The 14,731-nt window shown below is 38.5% G+C and overlaps 1 protein-coding gene and 1 gene segment (V, D, J or C); both read right to left on the bottom strand.

The window, feature by feature from the left end:
* Window positions 1-7,711: 7,711 nt before the first annotated feature.
* On the bottom strand, window positions 7,712-8,765 carry LOC108419230. The segment is given in 2 exon segments: window positions 7,712-8,370; window positions 8,519-8,765. Coding segments are annotated over 2 exon segments (429 nt in total).
* A 431-nt stretch (window positions 8,766-9,196) lies between these two features.
* On the bottom strand, window positions 9,197-14,731 carry LOC119261826. Of its 7 annotated transcripts, none has more exons than XM_037531647.1 (9): window positions 14,590-14,731; window positions 12,464-12,565; window positions 12,268-12,357; window positions 12,163-12,192; window positions 11,985-12,083; window positions 11,696-11,794; window positions 11,435-11,542; window positions 10,063-10,193; window positions 9,197-9,584 (listed from the first exon to the last, which is right to left on the bottom strand). In XM_037531647.1, exons 1-9 carry the CDS (start codon window positions 14,648-14,650, stop codon window positions 9,486-9,488), a joined length of 819 nt encoding a protein of 272 aa, XP_037387544.1. In that variant the 5' UTR covers window positions 14,651-14,731; the 3' UTR covers window positions 9,197-9,485. The 7 variants fall into 7 exon arrangements, with proteins under 7 accessions (XP_037387544.1, XP_037387556.1, XP_037387550.1 ...); XM_037531659.1 differs by having other exon boundaries at window positions 11,435-11,524; XM_037531653.1 differs by having other exon boundaries at window positions 11,696-11,791.

Below are 14,731 nucleotides of genomic sequence, written 5' to 3'. Positions count from 1 at the left end.
GCTTGTTTCGAAGCTCCGTATATTGAGGAGCACATTGCATGTTATTCCATTCAGATTGCTTCGTCCTAGCTAGAGTTATTAGAGAACATTTGGCACATCTTTCGAGTGAATCTCCCTGTATATTAATCATGCTTAGAAGGAAAAGAATATTTAGTAAAGAATATTATAGTAGGGTTGCAACCCCATCACTACAAAGAGAAATGCAGATTTGAGAGTTCAGTGAAAACACAAGCCACTGGTCCAAAGGGATGTAGAAAAACCGTATTCTAAACAAGTGGGCAAGTGAATGTGTGCCATACACCACAGGCCTAAGCACTTAACCCTGAAGTTGAAGGGGGTATGGTGGCTCTGTTATGCTGTCTGGAACATTGTGCTAGCATTCCCCTTAGAGGGAAGGAATCTGTTATATTGAAGGCAGCAGTGCTAACCACTAATCTAGATCAACTGCATTTAACATAAAGGTTCTTTACCAATTTAAGGGCTCTGCTGAACCATTATAATATGTAGATATTCTATAAACTTTGAATAGGTTCTTCACACATCTTATTTACAAAAATGATTTTATAAAGAATGTTCACCATTATTATTATAAATGTCGTCAAGTCCCCTGCATAGTATTTCTCCAGAATACCGTCTTCTATTTGGTTCTTTAGGCTTCTGAACAGTTGCGACATGCCTCCACAGATCTTTTGGCTGCTCATCAGCTCCCTCGTTTATTTTCAACTGTTCCAACCATAATGGTCTATTCCAATGGATGGGTTCACAAATTGTTTTTGGAAAATATAGATGTTGTGTCCTCCAGGCCAAAGAGGAAAAGGACTGTCTGGATTGTTATCAGCGCAAAGTTCAAAAGCCAGCATCTCTGATGGTATGGGGCTGTGTTAGTGCCCATGGCATGGGTAACTGACACATCTGTGAAGGCACCATTAATGCTGAAAGGTACATACAGGTTTTGGAGCAACATATGCTGCCATCCAAACAACGTCTTTTTCAGGGACATCCCTGCTTATTTCAGCAAGACAATGCCAAGCCACATTCTGCACGTGTTACAACAGCGTGGCTTCGTAGTAAAAGAGTGCGGGTACTAGACTGGCCTGCCTGCAGTCCAGACCTGTCTCCCATTGAGAATGTGTGGCGCATTATGAAGCGCAAAATACAACAACGGAGACCCCGGACTGTTGAGCAACTGAAGTTGTACATCAAGCAAGAATGGGAAAGAATTCCACCTACAAAGCTTCAACAATTAGTGTCCTCAGTTCCCTGTCCCAACTTCTTTGGAATGTGTTGCAGGCAAATTCAAAATGAGTGAATATTTGCAAAAAACAATAAAGTTTATCCATGTGAATGTTAATGTTATATCTTGTCTTTGTAGTGTATTCAATTGAATATAGGTTGAAAAGGATTTGCAAATCATCATATTCTGTTTTTATATTTTACACAACATCCCAACTTCATTGGAATTGTGGTTGTAGTATATCTTTGCCAGTGGTCACATCCACAGTACCCAATAAGTCAGCACTGCAGATATTAATTAGAAATAGAAAAGTATGTATGTAGCATAGAAGAGAAAATTGTATTTTTAAACCAGGGTCCTTCCTGTGTAGAGTTTGCATAGGTTTTCTTCCACATTCCAAAAGCAGTTTGACTAAATGTCCCTTGGTGTGAACGACACCTCTGAAGTGTTCAGGGTCAAGGGCAACCAATCAAGTGTTGCAGTGTCTCCCACAACAAACAACTGTCAATATAAGCAAGTGATGTATCTGATATGTGAGTAAGAAGATACAGAGTCATTAGGAATATAGATTACTATGCAAAAATTAGAGACAGCCCTTTTTATTTAAATTTTCTGTCACAACTGCAACAGTTTTATTTCTAGAGTTCTCTTTACAACAGGCACTGTCACAACAGACATTGAACTGACTTCTCCTAACATCTATCTCCTTTCATGAACCCCCGTAAGCAGATGAGCCACTGGCTCTACTTGCTCTGATGTCTTGGCAACATGGCATCAAAGGTTCTTTCTAAAAAAGAAAGTAGTAAGAAAGTGTGCTTAGACAGTCCTCCAGAATGTTCTGTTTACACTTACAAAAGTCTTCTGCTGTTGTAGAAAATGTTATGTGTGTGTGTGTTTTTGTACAGTGTAGCTGAGTTTCCTGTAACTGTGGGCACCAGGGCACAGTAGTACAGTGCAGAGTCTGACATTGCAGTACGAGAGATGTTCAGATCCACAAATTTCACTGGTCTATTTGCCCCTGCTGTCAGACGAAGAGCCGGTTCAGATACGTTATTGTGCTCATTGAAAAAAAGGAGGAATTCTGGTCTGGATCCAGGAAACTGACGATACCACTGGAAGGTGTCTCCTGTAGCTGCGCTGTAGTTACAGGACAGAGTCACATCTGCTCCCTCCAACACATGCTTTTCAAAGACGAGTGGCTGTATTCCAACTGCAGCAGTATTTTCTAGAAAAAAAAAAAGTAAAGAAGAAATATTTTTTAATTAAAGAAACATTTTTAATTACATTTTAAATGTGAAATGTATCTGCAATCACTAGGCCTTTGGGTTGAATTCAGTAAAATTCTTCTTGATTATAATTAACTGCACTTCTAAATGACTCACCTATAAGCTGAATTAAGATCACCAAGAGACAGAGGAACATCGTGACTGATCTTCAGAGAGACAATGTGATTCTGGGTGCCAGTACTGAGTTTCCTCTTCAAAGAGGTCAAAACGTTGATCTGACAGAGGCTCATTCACTCTTTTTACTACAGCTCCACCTTCTGGTGTTGTAAAAATGTGACGGGAAGTCATTTTTCAGAAGTACATAAAGATTTCTGAAGCTTACTCTGTAGGAAAGTTGTACATGAGTGTAAAAAATTAGACATTTGTTCTAGGTTGTTCAGCATGTCTTAGTGTTAGTATAGATGTGCAGATGAATGATAGATTCCTAAGCTGTTGATGGATGTTGTTAATATATGGCCTCCACTGTGCTTTACAAAGTCTTAAACTATCAATCAATCAATCAATCAATCAATCAATCGATCAATCAATCAATCAACCTTTATTTTGACTCGGAAGTACATTGAGGGCAACCCTCATTTTCAATGTAGCCGAGTATTTACAAAAACAGGGATTGACATGACAAAGAAAATAATAACTACATTTAATCATTTTAAATTAAAAGAAAATTTTAAATAACAGTGAATAAAAGATACAAGTAGATAAAAATAGAACTTGAGATTTAAATGGTAAGAAATTGAGATAAAAATAGATAAGAAAATAGTAAGGTAATAGTACAATATCACAAATTTAAAAAAGTAATGATAAAAAAAAACAAAACTTAAAAATAAAATGAGAGGAAATAAATAAATAAATAAATAAATAAATAAAAAGAGATAAAGAACTAAGGAGAACTAACACAAAAATAAAAGTTACGAATAAATATGATTAAGTAAAACAGGTACAGGCTGTCTTTAGGTGGTTTGATATTAAAAGTTTAAAATGACTGAGGGGAGCATAACTCCAATCCTCCTCCATAAATCCAAGTCTCCCTAGTCAAACACACTCATTAATCTTTGCAATTAACAGACAATTGTAGTCAGGTGTGTTTGAGGATGTTATTCACTAAACTGTATTGGACACTGGCCCTCCAGAGTTGTGCACCCCTATCTTAAACCTTGGGGGCCATTCAACTGGCCCACGACGACCAATCCACTTTCCAGGAAACTGTTCATCTAGGAATGCTTGGACCTGACACCCATAATGTGGTGGTGCACCATCTTGCTGGAAAAACTCAGGGAACGTGCCAGCTTTCAAAGTGGATTGGTCGTCGTGGGCCAGTCCAAGGCAATTGTCTATTCTGTGAAGATACGAGATGTGCAGCACCTGAAACTACGGATACTGGAAGCCTGTGCTAGCATTTCTTCTGCGGTGTTGCTATCAGTGTGTGAAGAGTGGGGGAAGAGAGTTGCATTGACAATCCAACACAATGGGCAGCACTTTGAACACATTTTATAAGTGGTCAGAAACTTGTAAATAACTCATGAAAGAATAAAAACGTAAAAAGTTACGTTAAAACCAAGCACACCATTGTTTTTCTTGTGAAATTCTCCATAAGGTTGATGTGTCACACGACCCTCTTCCCATTGAAAAAACTAAAGTTGGATCCAAAATGGCCAACTTCAAAATGGCTGCCATGGTCACCACCCATCTTGAAAAGTTTTCCCCCCTCCCATAAACTAATGTGCCACAAACAGGAAGTTAATATCATCAACCATTCCCATTTTATTTGGGTGTATCCATATAAATGGCCCACCCTGTAGATTTAATCACTGCTCTCTGTTTTTTTGTGTACTTTACCAACTGCTCCAACATTTTTTGGAGTTTGTATTAAATTTGGAGTATTTCATGTGTCCAGCCTTTGCCTTTAGCACAACTTCTATTCTTTTTAATAAATTTGCTTTCTGTTTTTCAAAGACATCTGTGGGGACAACTTTTCACACATTCAAAATTCAGTCTTAAATGTTAATTGCATTTTCTGTTTATTACAATCCAAATAATTTTTAATCCTAATTAAAAATTCAGATTCAAAAACCTTACTCTTCTTGGCATGTCCAACACGTCCAGTGGTGGTATTCAAGCACAAATTCTCTTAACTCTTAATTTGGTTGTATTCCTTTTCTCAGTAAAGGCTTCACAGCAGTTATACATCCTTTTAGGATGGTTTTATCCCCTAACACTGAGATCTCATAGCAGAAGGTATGATAGAAGTTAAGTTCCCCTTATTAGTCCCACAATGGGGAAATTTTACCTCAACCTTGCAGTAAAATGCCCACATACACTCTAGTGAATGCACACACAGGGGGTAGTGAACACACTTGCTGGGAGTGGTGGGCAGCCCTATCCACAGGCATGTTGTGGTTTTCATTTGAAAAACAGCAGGCACAGGCTAATGATGTCACAAATCATTGATTGGACGATAGTGGTGTTTTTCCAAGAAAAGAAAATAAATGATTGTCTAGGATGAGGTGCCACTTATGAAAATCACAACATGCCTATCCACAGTGACTTGGGAGTAGCTGGGGGTTAGGTGTCTTGCTCAAGGGCACTTTAGTCAGGTACTGTCGGCTCAGGGGATCGAACCAGCAACCCAATGCGCTATCCATTGGGCCACGGACATGGCGAAGGTAAGATGAAAGACTACATGACTCAAAAAAAGGATGCCAGCATGTTTACTAAGCTACATCACTTTTCCTTTCAACAGCAGTTAATAAATGACTGAAGACACCAAACAATCCAGTTTTGAAAGCAGACAATGTTTACTGACAACAGCTTGTTGAGGTATTCCTGAGCCCATGTGGTAACATCAGTCACATAGGAATATCTTTTTTATGCCTTCTGAGGGATCAAAGATCACAGGCATTCACTTGTGATTTATCTGGACTTTCTGAACCTTACATTATGCACCACAGAGGGTTAGATACTTAAATCATTTTCTGAGCAACGTTATTCTTAAGATGTTGGAGTTTTGCTGATGAGTCATCCTTTCATAGATGCTTTTTCAGGGATTTGCTTTGTAGTAATTCCAGGCTTGCTAAGGTGCTGCTAGGCCTCTCCATGTCTGACAAACACCACTGCACCACCCTGACCAATGATAACTCCTGGTCCTTTCCAGTCTGGACAGTAGTACACTTTGTCACCAAAGTCATATTCCTCATCTGTGTGATGCATTTGTTTCTGCAATTCTCTCTGTTTTCTCTCTGAACATTCTGCTCCTCTAAAAGCTTTTTTAATGCATGTAAAGAAGAAATGTGTTTTGCTACTCATTCACTTTTTGTGGTGCCATCTAAAGCTGGGGGCTTGTTGGTTAACCCAGGGGGCAGGTTAGGATTCTGACGAAGACTGTAGCCATGGGCACTTTGAATGCTGTGGCCCAGTCACAAGCGTGATTTGACTTTCTTTATGACCACAATAAGTATTTGGTTGTGCTGCTGCAATAGTCGATTGCTCCATGGGCTGAAGGCAGCTTTTGTCTTTTTTCTGTGTTGAAGTTTTCTGCCATCTCATCTCATCATTGTTTAACTGTCCCACATTGTCAATAAACAATTTCAAAGGTTGACCATACACATTTATCCAGACATGGTCAGAATGCTGCCTGCACTACAGTGTGTGAACAGGTCAATAATGTGGAGACACTCCTGGCTCAAGTCCATGCAGATCTACTGGCACAGTTTCACTGTACTGAGATGCCAGTGATAGGCCAACAGCAGGCTTTGGTTTGGTCTTACATATAGTGACATATTTCACATTCACTAACATTTCTCTGCATAGTGATGCTACGTTCTGCATCTTCATTGCCTGAGCCTGTCAGAGGCTTTAGCAGTCTGTCCACAGACACATGAGCAAAATGTCTATGAAGTTTTATCAGGATTTTCTGTTTATCTGCTGAGTTTATTTTTCTGGGATTGTGAGTGTTTCCTCATCTCATTGACATCTTCATTTCTTTGTTTCTTTAAAGTGACATCTTCAGCAGCTTCATGACATGGTCATTAGCGTAAATGTTTTTGCCTTCATCGTCCATAATGTTTACATATTAATGACCAGAGCTTGTCAGGTGTTTTACAGGTTGATACAACATCACTGTACTGTCATTTTTCTAATCCAGCACGGCTCTTTTCATGCATGCCTCAGTTTAGACAAGATGCTTAGTCTGTCCAAATTTTGCAGGAATTTTCAACTTTTTGGTGGAATAGAACACTTTTCCATTCCCAAACCTTAAAGGGTCTACAATTGTGTTTCTGTCTTTCTTCAGATTCTTTATTTGACCTTAGTTCAGTGAAGTGCTATCTAACCATTCGTCTTCAGTCCTTGTGTATACAGTGTCTACTATTAGTGTTTAGATGTTCCAATCATTGCATGTATGAGACTAACATGAGGTTATTAACCCCTTTAAATCTCAGACTATGTACATACCAAGGCTTATTATTCACTAACTACATGGAGTTCAGTGCAAACGGGCTGAGATATTCTTAGATTATAGAAGTATGTATTAAAACTTTGGGCCCACTGCTGGGCCCTGGCTATTTAAGCAGTTAAATAATAAACAATATCCTTTATTTATTTACATAAATGTCTTTTCAAATTTCTTTCCTTGACATTTAATCGCCATTTTTTTCTTATGTTGAAAAATAAACATTTTGGACACAAGGGACTAATATTGCTTATCTAATTAAACTGTATATTTACATTCACTTGAGATAAAATCTAATGTCTTTAAACTGTCTGTATTAACTGTTTGTGTTACATAAAAAATGCTACATTGGGGAAGCGGCTTAGAAAATGGATGGATGGATGGATGGATGGATGGATGGATGGATGGATGGATGGTCCTTAAGTACGTTTGAAACAATTATTCTCTTTCCTTCCACTTTAGATTGAACAATACTGCTTCAGTGCTCAGTAAAGACTAGATGAAGTCTACCCTCCTGTGGACACTTTCCCTCATTACATCTGTGTGTCAGAACATTATCACACACTGACTACACATACAGGTATTAATGTAAGTTTCAAGTTTATTTGTCATTTGCACAACATGTCATGACATTTATGCATTGAAATGCTTGTGGTGAGGCTCAGATAATCACTCTACAGAAAGAAAATAAGTAAAAGTAAAATATAAAAAACAAATGGAAAGATATTAAATATATACAAAATATAGAGAAAATATACACAACATATAGAGACCTATACACAACATATAGAGACAATATAGATTTTAAACTGACTTATGTGACTCAGTATTGTTGTTTTAGTTCAGAATTGTGGTCCTAAAAATGCAGAGAATTAAATATGTTAATCTGTATCATCGAAACTCCAGAGAAATGTAAGAATGCCAGTTTGAATATAAGATCTCTTCAGTTTGGCATATAGTATAAATGAAAGTTTCAAGTCTTCATACTGTAGATACATTCAGAGAAAAATAACCTTATTCATTCACAGGCTTTGTACAGTACCTAATGTTCGAGGTTCTATTTAAGGGCTTTTTGTACAGTGTAGCTGGGTTTCCTGTCACTGTGGGCTGCAGGGCACAGTAGTAGAGTGTAGAGTCTGATACAGCAGCAGAGGAGATTATCAGATCCACACGCTTGTTGTCTTGATCAAGTTGAACAGACATTCGGGGAGGAGGATCACTCTTAGACGCATATAGGTTAATAGACAGGAGAAACTCTGGTCCGGATCTGGGAAACTGACGATACCACTGAAGAACATCACTACCATACTGGTTACTGTAGTTGCAGGAGAGAGTAACATTATCGCCCTCTGAAACATGAATTTCTCCCTCCAGTGGTACAACTGTCTGTGCTGATGTGTCTCCTGGAAACAGAAAAATATTGAAGAAATTAAATTGGAACCTCTCACAGAACATTCAAGTAAATCTGCGATTAGAATTTAAATGTATTACTATACAGATCGTTTATTATCTCAAAACAGTTAGAAAGAAGTGCCATAAATGTTCTCTTACCTAAAAGCAGTGCTAGGAGAGAAAGGATAGAGAGCAGCATGTTGATAGAGATGTGAAGTGACTGAGAGCAGTCAGAGCTGAATGGGATCAGTGTAGCTCTCTGCTGAGATACACAGCTCCACCCATAATGCAGCTCATACACTCAGTCACAGTGCACTGCTGTCATGCCTCAATTCTTTATCTTCTAATCATTTAGCATATAGCTTTTGCTCTTATCTTAATTTTGAGGTTTTATGTGAATACATCTCTGATGTTCCATGTTTCCATATTATAGATATTACTTTTTAATAATAATAAAATCAAATAAAAAAATTTTTTTTTCCTGTTTAATTATTTAGATATTCTGGTCTGCTGTGATGGACTAGTGATCTGTCCAAATGCTGCCTGCTTTTTGCCCAGTGAGCACTGAGATAGACTCTAGCATCCCCTGCAACCTGAAGGATGAGCAGCTTAGAAAATTTGTGTGTGTGTGTGTGTAAGAGAGAGAGTGTGTTGGTGGTGTGTGTGTGTTTGTGTGAGAGAGAGAGTGTGTTGGTGGTGTGGTATGTCAGTGGTGTGTGGTGTGTATGCAGTGTGTGTGTGTGTGTGTGTCAGTGGTGTGTGTGATTGTATTTGTGTGAGTGCGTAATTTTTTCTTCAGGTTCTCTGTCTCTCTTGGGTTCTCTGTCTCTCTCTGGTTCTTTGTCTCTCTCTCTCTCTCTCTCTCTCTCTCTCTCTCTCTCTCTATCCATCTCCCCGGTCTTAGATGTTCATTTGCGCCATTCAGAAAAAATCCTGTCCTCCAGTATGTGAGGTTGAATGGCACTGCATCATATCTGTCACCCATCTCTTACTGCGCCCAACTGTGATCAACACCACGGTTCTTTATGTAGTCCTGCCACCAGTGGAGTCCTTCTGTTGCTGTTCTCTCAGTCCATCCTGTCTTCCAGACTGTGAACGTATGTGGGACATCATCAGATTCACCATCTCACTCTAACTGCACCCGTTTGGGACGGACCATCTCCCTGTTTTCATGACCGCAGTTCTTTACGTTGTTTGTCTGTCCAGAAGAACCTCTTGAACCTCTCTATAAAAACAATGTTTAATAGTTTAGCGACCATAACTAGGAGTAAAACATTTAGAGATTAGGGACCAAGACTAGAACTAAAATATTTACACATTAGAATCTATGACTAAGACAATAAAATCCATAGATTAGGGACCAAGACAAGGTCTAAAAGATCCAGTTTCGGGACCAAGACAGGGCCTAAATGATCCACAGTTTAGGAACCAAGAATAGGACTAAAGCATCCATAGTTTTAGTAGCATTACTAGAACAAAAATAATCATACTTTCAAGACTATGACTAGGACTGAAGATCCATACATTAGCGACGAAGACTATAATTAAAAGATCCACAGATTAAGGACCCTGAATAGCACAAGAAAATCCACAGTTTTGGGACTATGACTAGGACTAAATGATGAACAATCTAGTGACCATGATAAGAACTACATGATCTGCAGATTACAGACCATGACAAGGACGAAAATCTGTACATGTACCTGTCCATCTAGTTTGTCATTTGGATGTTTTTCTTTATTATAGACGATTTTCCGCCCTTTTCCTCTTGTTCCTCTCCTAGTTTTTCTCTTGTTGGTGTCTTCTTCCTCAGGAGGGTGGCTTTTCTTTATGTCTATTTCAGCAAGAGAGCAAAATTAGATTAAATCAGTAACCAGCTTTTCTCAGATAGTCTGGAGCCCAGAAAGAGTAACCAGCATTTAAGTTACAACGTATTTCAAATCAGTTTATCTAATTGAGGCTCACAACCAATCAACTCATTTTCACTCTGGTTGTGAGAGGTGTGCTTTTAAAGAGCTTTCAGTTGCATAGTAATCAACATGACAATTCCCTAGCAACTGCCAGAAAATCCATAGCAACTACACAGTAATTCCCTAGCAACAACCTAGAATAACATTAACCGATAAACAACAGTCAGGCCACCGTCTGGGATGATATAGCAGTGGCCTAGTCACTCCATATCAAACACCAAAACACTACAACAAAATAGTAACATCACAACAACATAACTTTAGTGACCCCCTAGCAACACCCTAGCAACCATTTATAATGCTGTAATGTTAATGCTATTGAAGGACACATGGCTGATGCAGAAGCTGACGTGCTCGGTACGCCGTACAATAAGTGAGGCTTTAGCTAACAGCCAGCTCTACATTTAACTCACATCTGCACTCCATCAGCGCTCAACTCCAACCAATACCCAGTTCCTGTCTGATCTAACAAACAAACCCCCAAAGGTGAACCAGCCCCTTTGTCAGAAAAACCCCAGAGAATAATTGTAGAACAATAACCAAGAAGGAACATGAAGAACATTTCTAGAAGATGTTACAATATCATAAAACTACCTATAAACAAATTAGCCACCACCTCATAACCACCTAAAGTACCCTATCAATTACCCATCAAAACCCCAGCCACACCACAACTGTTCTAGTTATTATGAGCATATTATACAGTTCTTTCTGTCACTTACTCAGACCTTGGTTCTCTGGGGCTTGACTCTCTTCCAGGCAGACGTTCAGCCTGTTTTTGGTGGCTTCAGGCTGAGCTTCAGCTTTGATTATGCTGATCATATCTTTCTCTGAATTCAAATTGTTTTTTTTTTAATGTATTGATAAAAGTGTAAGAGTTCTTTCCTTAGAAGAACCATATCTGGTTCCCTAATGACCCTTTCAGTGGATGGCTCTCACGTGTAAAGAGCCCTTTTAATGACCAAAGCATCTTTGTATCATGTAACAGTTCTATACCAATTGAGGCCTTTTCCTAGAACCGCACATCCATGCCAGTATTTTTGCTGTGAACAGATGTTCTGTTGTGTTCCGACTCCAGAATCTGAGATTTATCTTATTTACTCACCCAGAGGCTGGTCATCACTGTCTGAAGCCTCTGTGAGGTCCAGATGTTCCTCAGCTACATGGTCCTTCAGCTTCGGCCACTCATCTCCTGCTGTTATACGGAGAAACGCTGTCCAGATCAATCACTGTGATTGGTTATGATTATTACTTATGTATAATAATATATGCAGCATTGATTAATTATTAATTAGTGATCAGGAAACTATTCGCAGCAGCTGTTTTATGGTCATCATTATATCTGCTAATGATTTCCATTTCTTACCCAGAGGATGGATATTGGTGGGCTCTGACTTCTCCAGGTCAGGGTGCGTTTGCTCGTCATTGGCTTCACTGTCAGACATCTTCAGCACCTGATCGTCTTCTTTTACAATACAGCGAGCAGAATTTGTATTAATTAAGGCAGATTAATGATAAAATCAGCTCATCTATAGCTTCTGACTGAGCTTCATCATCCATCGTCATCAGTGTCTCATTTTCTGCTTTCATTAGTTGGTTTTCCAGTTTGTCATTTTTCAATATTTCAAATATGTCATTTTGTGTCTTTCACTCACCCAGAGGCTGGAAACTCGCTGACAAAACATCATGAAGCATGATCTCCAGGAGCTCTCTGATGGCATCAGCTGCATCTTTGTTGCAGCTCACTAGATGATCTTGAAGGAATTTAGATTAAAGCTTTTATATTCACTAAATGTGTTATCATCTCACTCTCTGGTGATTTCCTTTACTTACCCAGGTTGGTGTCCATAAGCTCATTTTCTGCCTTAATACAAATGAATACGGTCAGTTTCCCAGCTCTTTCATTATCATTGTAATATGTTTATTTCTTTTCCTCACCCAGAAGATGGAGACTCGCCGACAGGGCATCATCAAATAGGATGTCCAGGAGCTCTCTGATGACTTTACCTGTGTCAGGGTTGGAGCTCACTAGATGATCGTGAATAAATTCAGACAGATAAGGGCTCATGTTAAGCTTTAATATTGACTAAATGTGTTATTTTCATCTCACAATCTTCTCATTTTCTGTACTTACCCAGAGGTTTCTCTTCAGACCCCTCCAGACAGATGCTCATGGTACTGTTGATGACTTCAGCAGCCACTTCATCAGCCACCGTTATCTGCACAGTCTCAGCTTCTGTTTTCATAGAAACACAGTCAATTGTAATGGACACTGAATTATTCAGTCTGGAAAATGATTTCAAAAACACCCTCTTATTTTCCAGTTACTTCTCTGAAATATTCAGGACCAAATTATTCAGTATGAAATATGAATTTTTCCATATTTCATATGAATTCAGCATTTACTGTAAATGTTATGTACTGAGAATTATTCAGTCACTGCTGTGCAAGTTTCATGATGGTTTTGAAATATTCTTTACCTCCTATGATTTATTAATTCTCCACTGTGAATTATACAGCACCTTCGATGATTTATTTACTATCAGCTTTTATTCATATAATGACCTCTGAATTATTTAATATTTGTTATTAATTATGTAATTTATATCCATTATTTCATATGCACTACAAATTATCGAATGCCCACTATGGATTATTCAGTATCTATTACAATGTATTATATAATTACTATGATTTATTTCATATGCACTGTCTATTGTATTTGGATTATATACTGTATATATTTTTTACTTATTGACTATGAATTTGAGTATCAGCAATGAATATATAGTAACTGCTCTAAATAAATCAATATCTACTGTGCTTTACTCAGTACCCTATATGGATTATTTCGTGTCTACCATTAATATTTAGTGCTTCTATTAATTATTCTCTTCATTCTGAATTATTTTGTATCTGCAGTGAATTGTTCAGTATCTACTGAGATTTTTACAGTGGTGACTCTTATGAATTCTTCAGTATGTGCTATGAATGATACCATATTTTAAATAATACAGCATTTATTACAAATTATTATGGAATTTCTACAAATTATTCCATATTCACTATGAATTATTCAACATCCACTGTGAATTGTGTACTGTGAACTATGAATATTCATTATACATGGTGAATTATTTAGTGTCTACTATTAATATTTAGTGAATATGAACTAAAAAAACACTTTCTTGATTTTGAATTTGTCAACGATACATCTGAGACATTGTCATCTATCCTTTTTTCCATCAAACCGACGCTGGGTTTGGACATCAAATCTGTAAAACTAGTGACCGACCCCCGGCACGACCTGAACATGGTGGGTAGGGAGACCCAGGAATGTGAATGTGAATAGGGTGGGGAAACTTTCACGTCCAGTTAAAATGCATTTTAGCTCGTTTAAACACAGTGGAACAGTGGAGTTCACCCAGGAGCTCAGCTAAAACACAAGCAACTAAAAAGGGTTTTTTTTTTTCATTTCTGCATTTCTGGAACCTACTAAGCCTCGACTCTGCGCACGCAAGCTGACACAAAACGTGCTGATATCTGCTCCCAGGCGCTGGACTAACTAGTTCAGGAGGGGTGCGGTGTATTTCTAACACAGCGCTCACCTGAAAAACAGGGCTGAAAGGACGAGACAGAAGACGCCACTCGCTTTAACGAACGCCTGGCTAGTCTGTACAGAAGGCCGGGACTTTTATTGTAGAATCTCCTGATTTCGTGTTTAGAGTTTCCTGTTTCATCAGCCTGTATTAGCAACGGAGCTGTATTTGTTGGGCACGCTCCGATTTATAGTCTAAATCTGACCTTCAAGCGAAGTTCCCTTTAGTTCTTAAGTAATGGTGGTGGCATTTCCTCACATCTCCGTTTCGTTTACTTGTCTGTAAATCCACATGTTTCTAAGTTGCCTATTATTAGCGCTTAGCACTACCTGCCTCGATACCATTTGAGAATATTTCGGGGAAATTCTGTCCTCGGGAGATGAATGTCACATTTGCGTTACCTCCTTTGACCTCTAGATGAGACTGTATAATGTCTGCTCCGTGACTAGGCTGTGTTTACTACTAGAAATCGCCAGCGACTTATGTTTGTATTGTAGTGCATTACAGGCACTTAACTGTTAACGTAATTACAGATGGTTATTTGTATTTTATGGTGCCTTATTTCTATTTCTTGTTTCCTCTACCCTCTCAGACTGTGAGAAATGTCAACTCATCTCGCTTTCCTGAGAATGTGAATATTAATGCTACCTGTTTGAATTACCTCTAAGAATACAATTCGATAACCAAGCCCATCGTCTCCTCATCATTCCTCTACCTGGCATTCTGACCGATGCCCCATGTTGGATGACGCTTAACACCTAAAACGAATCATCTATCCTTGCACCCCCCCAACATAGTCTGAG

This window comes from Pygocentrus nattereri, chromosome 2 (genome assembly GCF_015220715.1).
Source record: "Pygocentrus nattereri isolate fPygNat1 chromosome 2, fPygNat1.pri, whole genome shotgun sequence".
Lineage (NCBI taxonomy): Eukaryota > Metazoa > Chordata > Actinopteri > Characiformes > Serrasalmidae > Pygocentrus > Pygocentrus nattereri.
The sequence above is the reverse complement of the archived record's forward strand: the minus strand, read 5'-3'. Positions and strand labels throughout refer to the sequence as shown.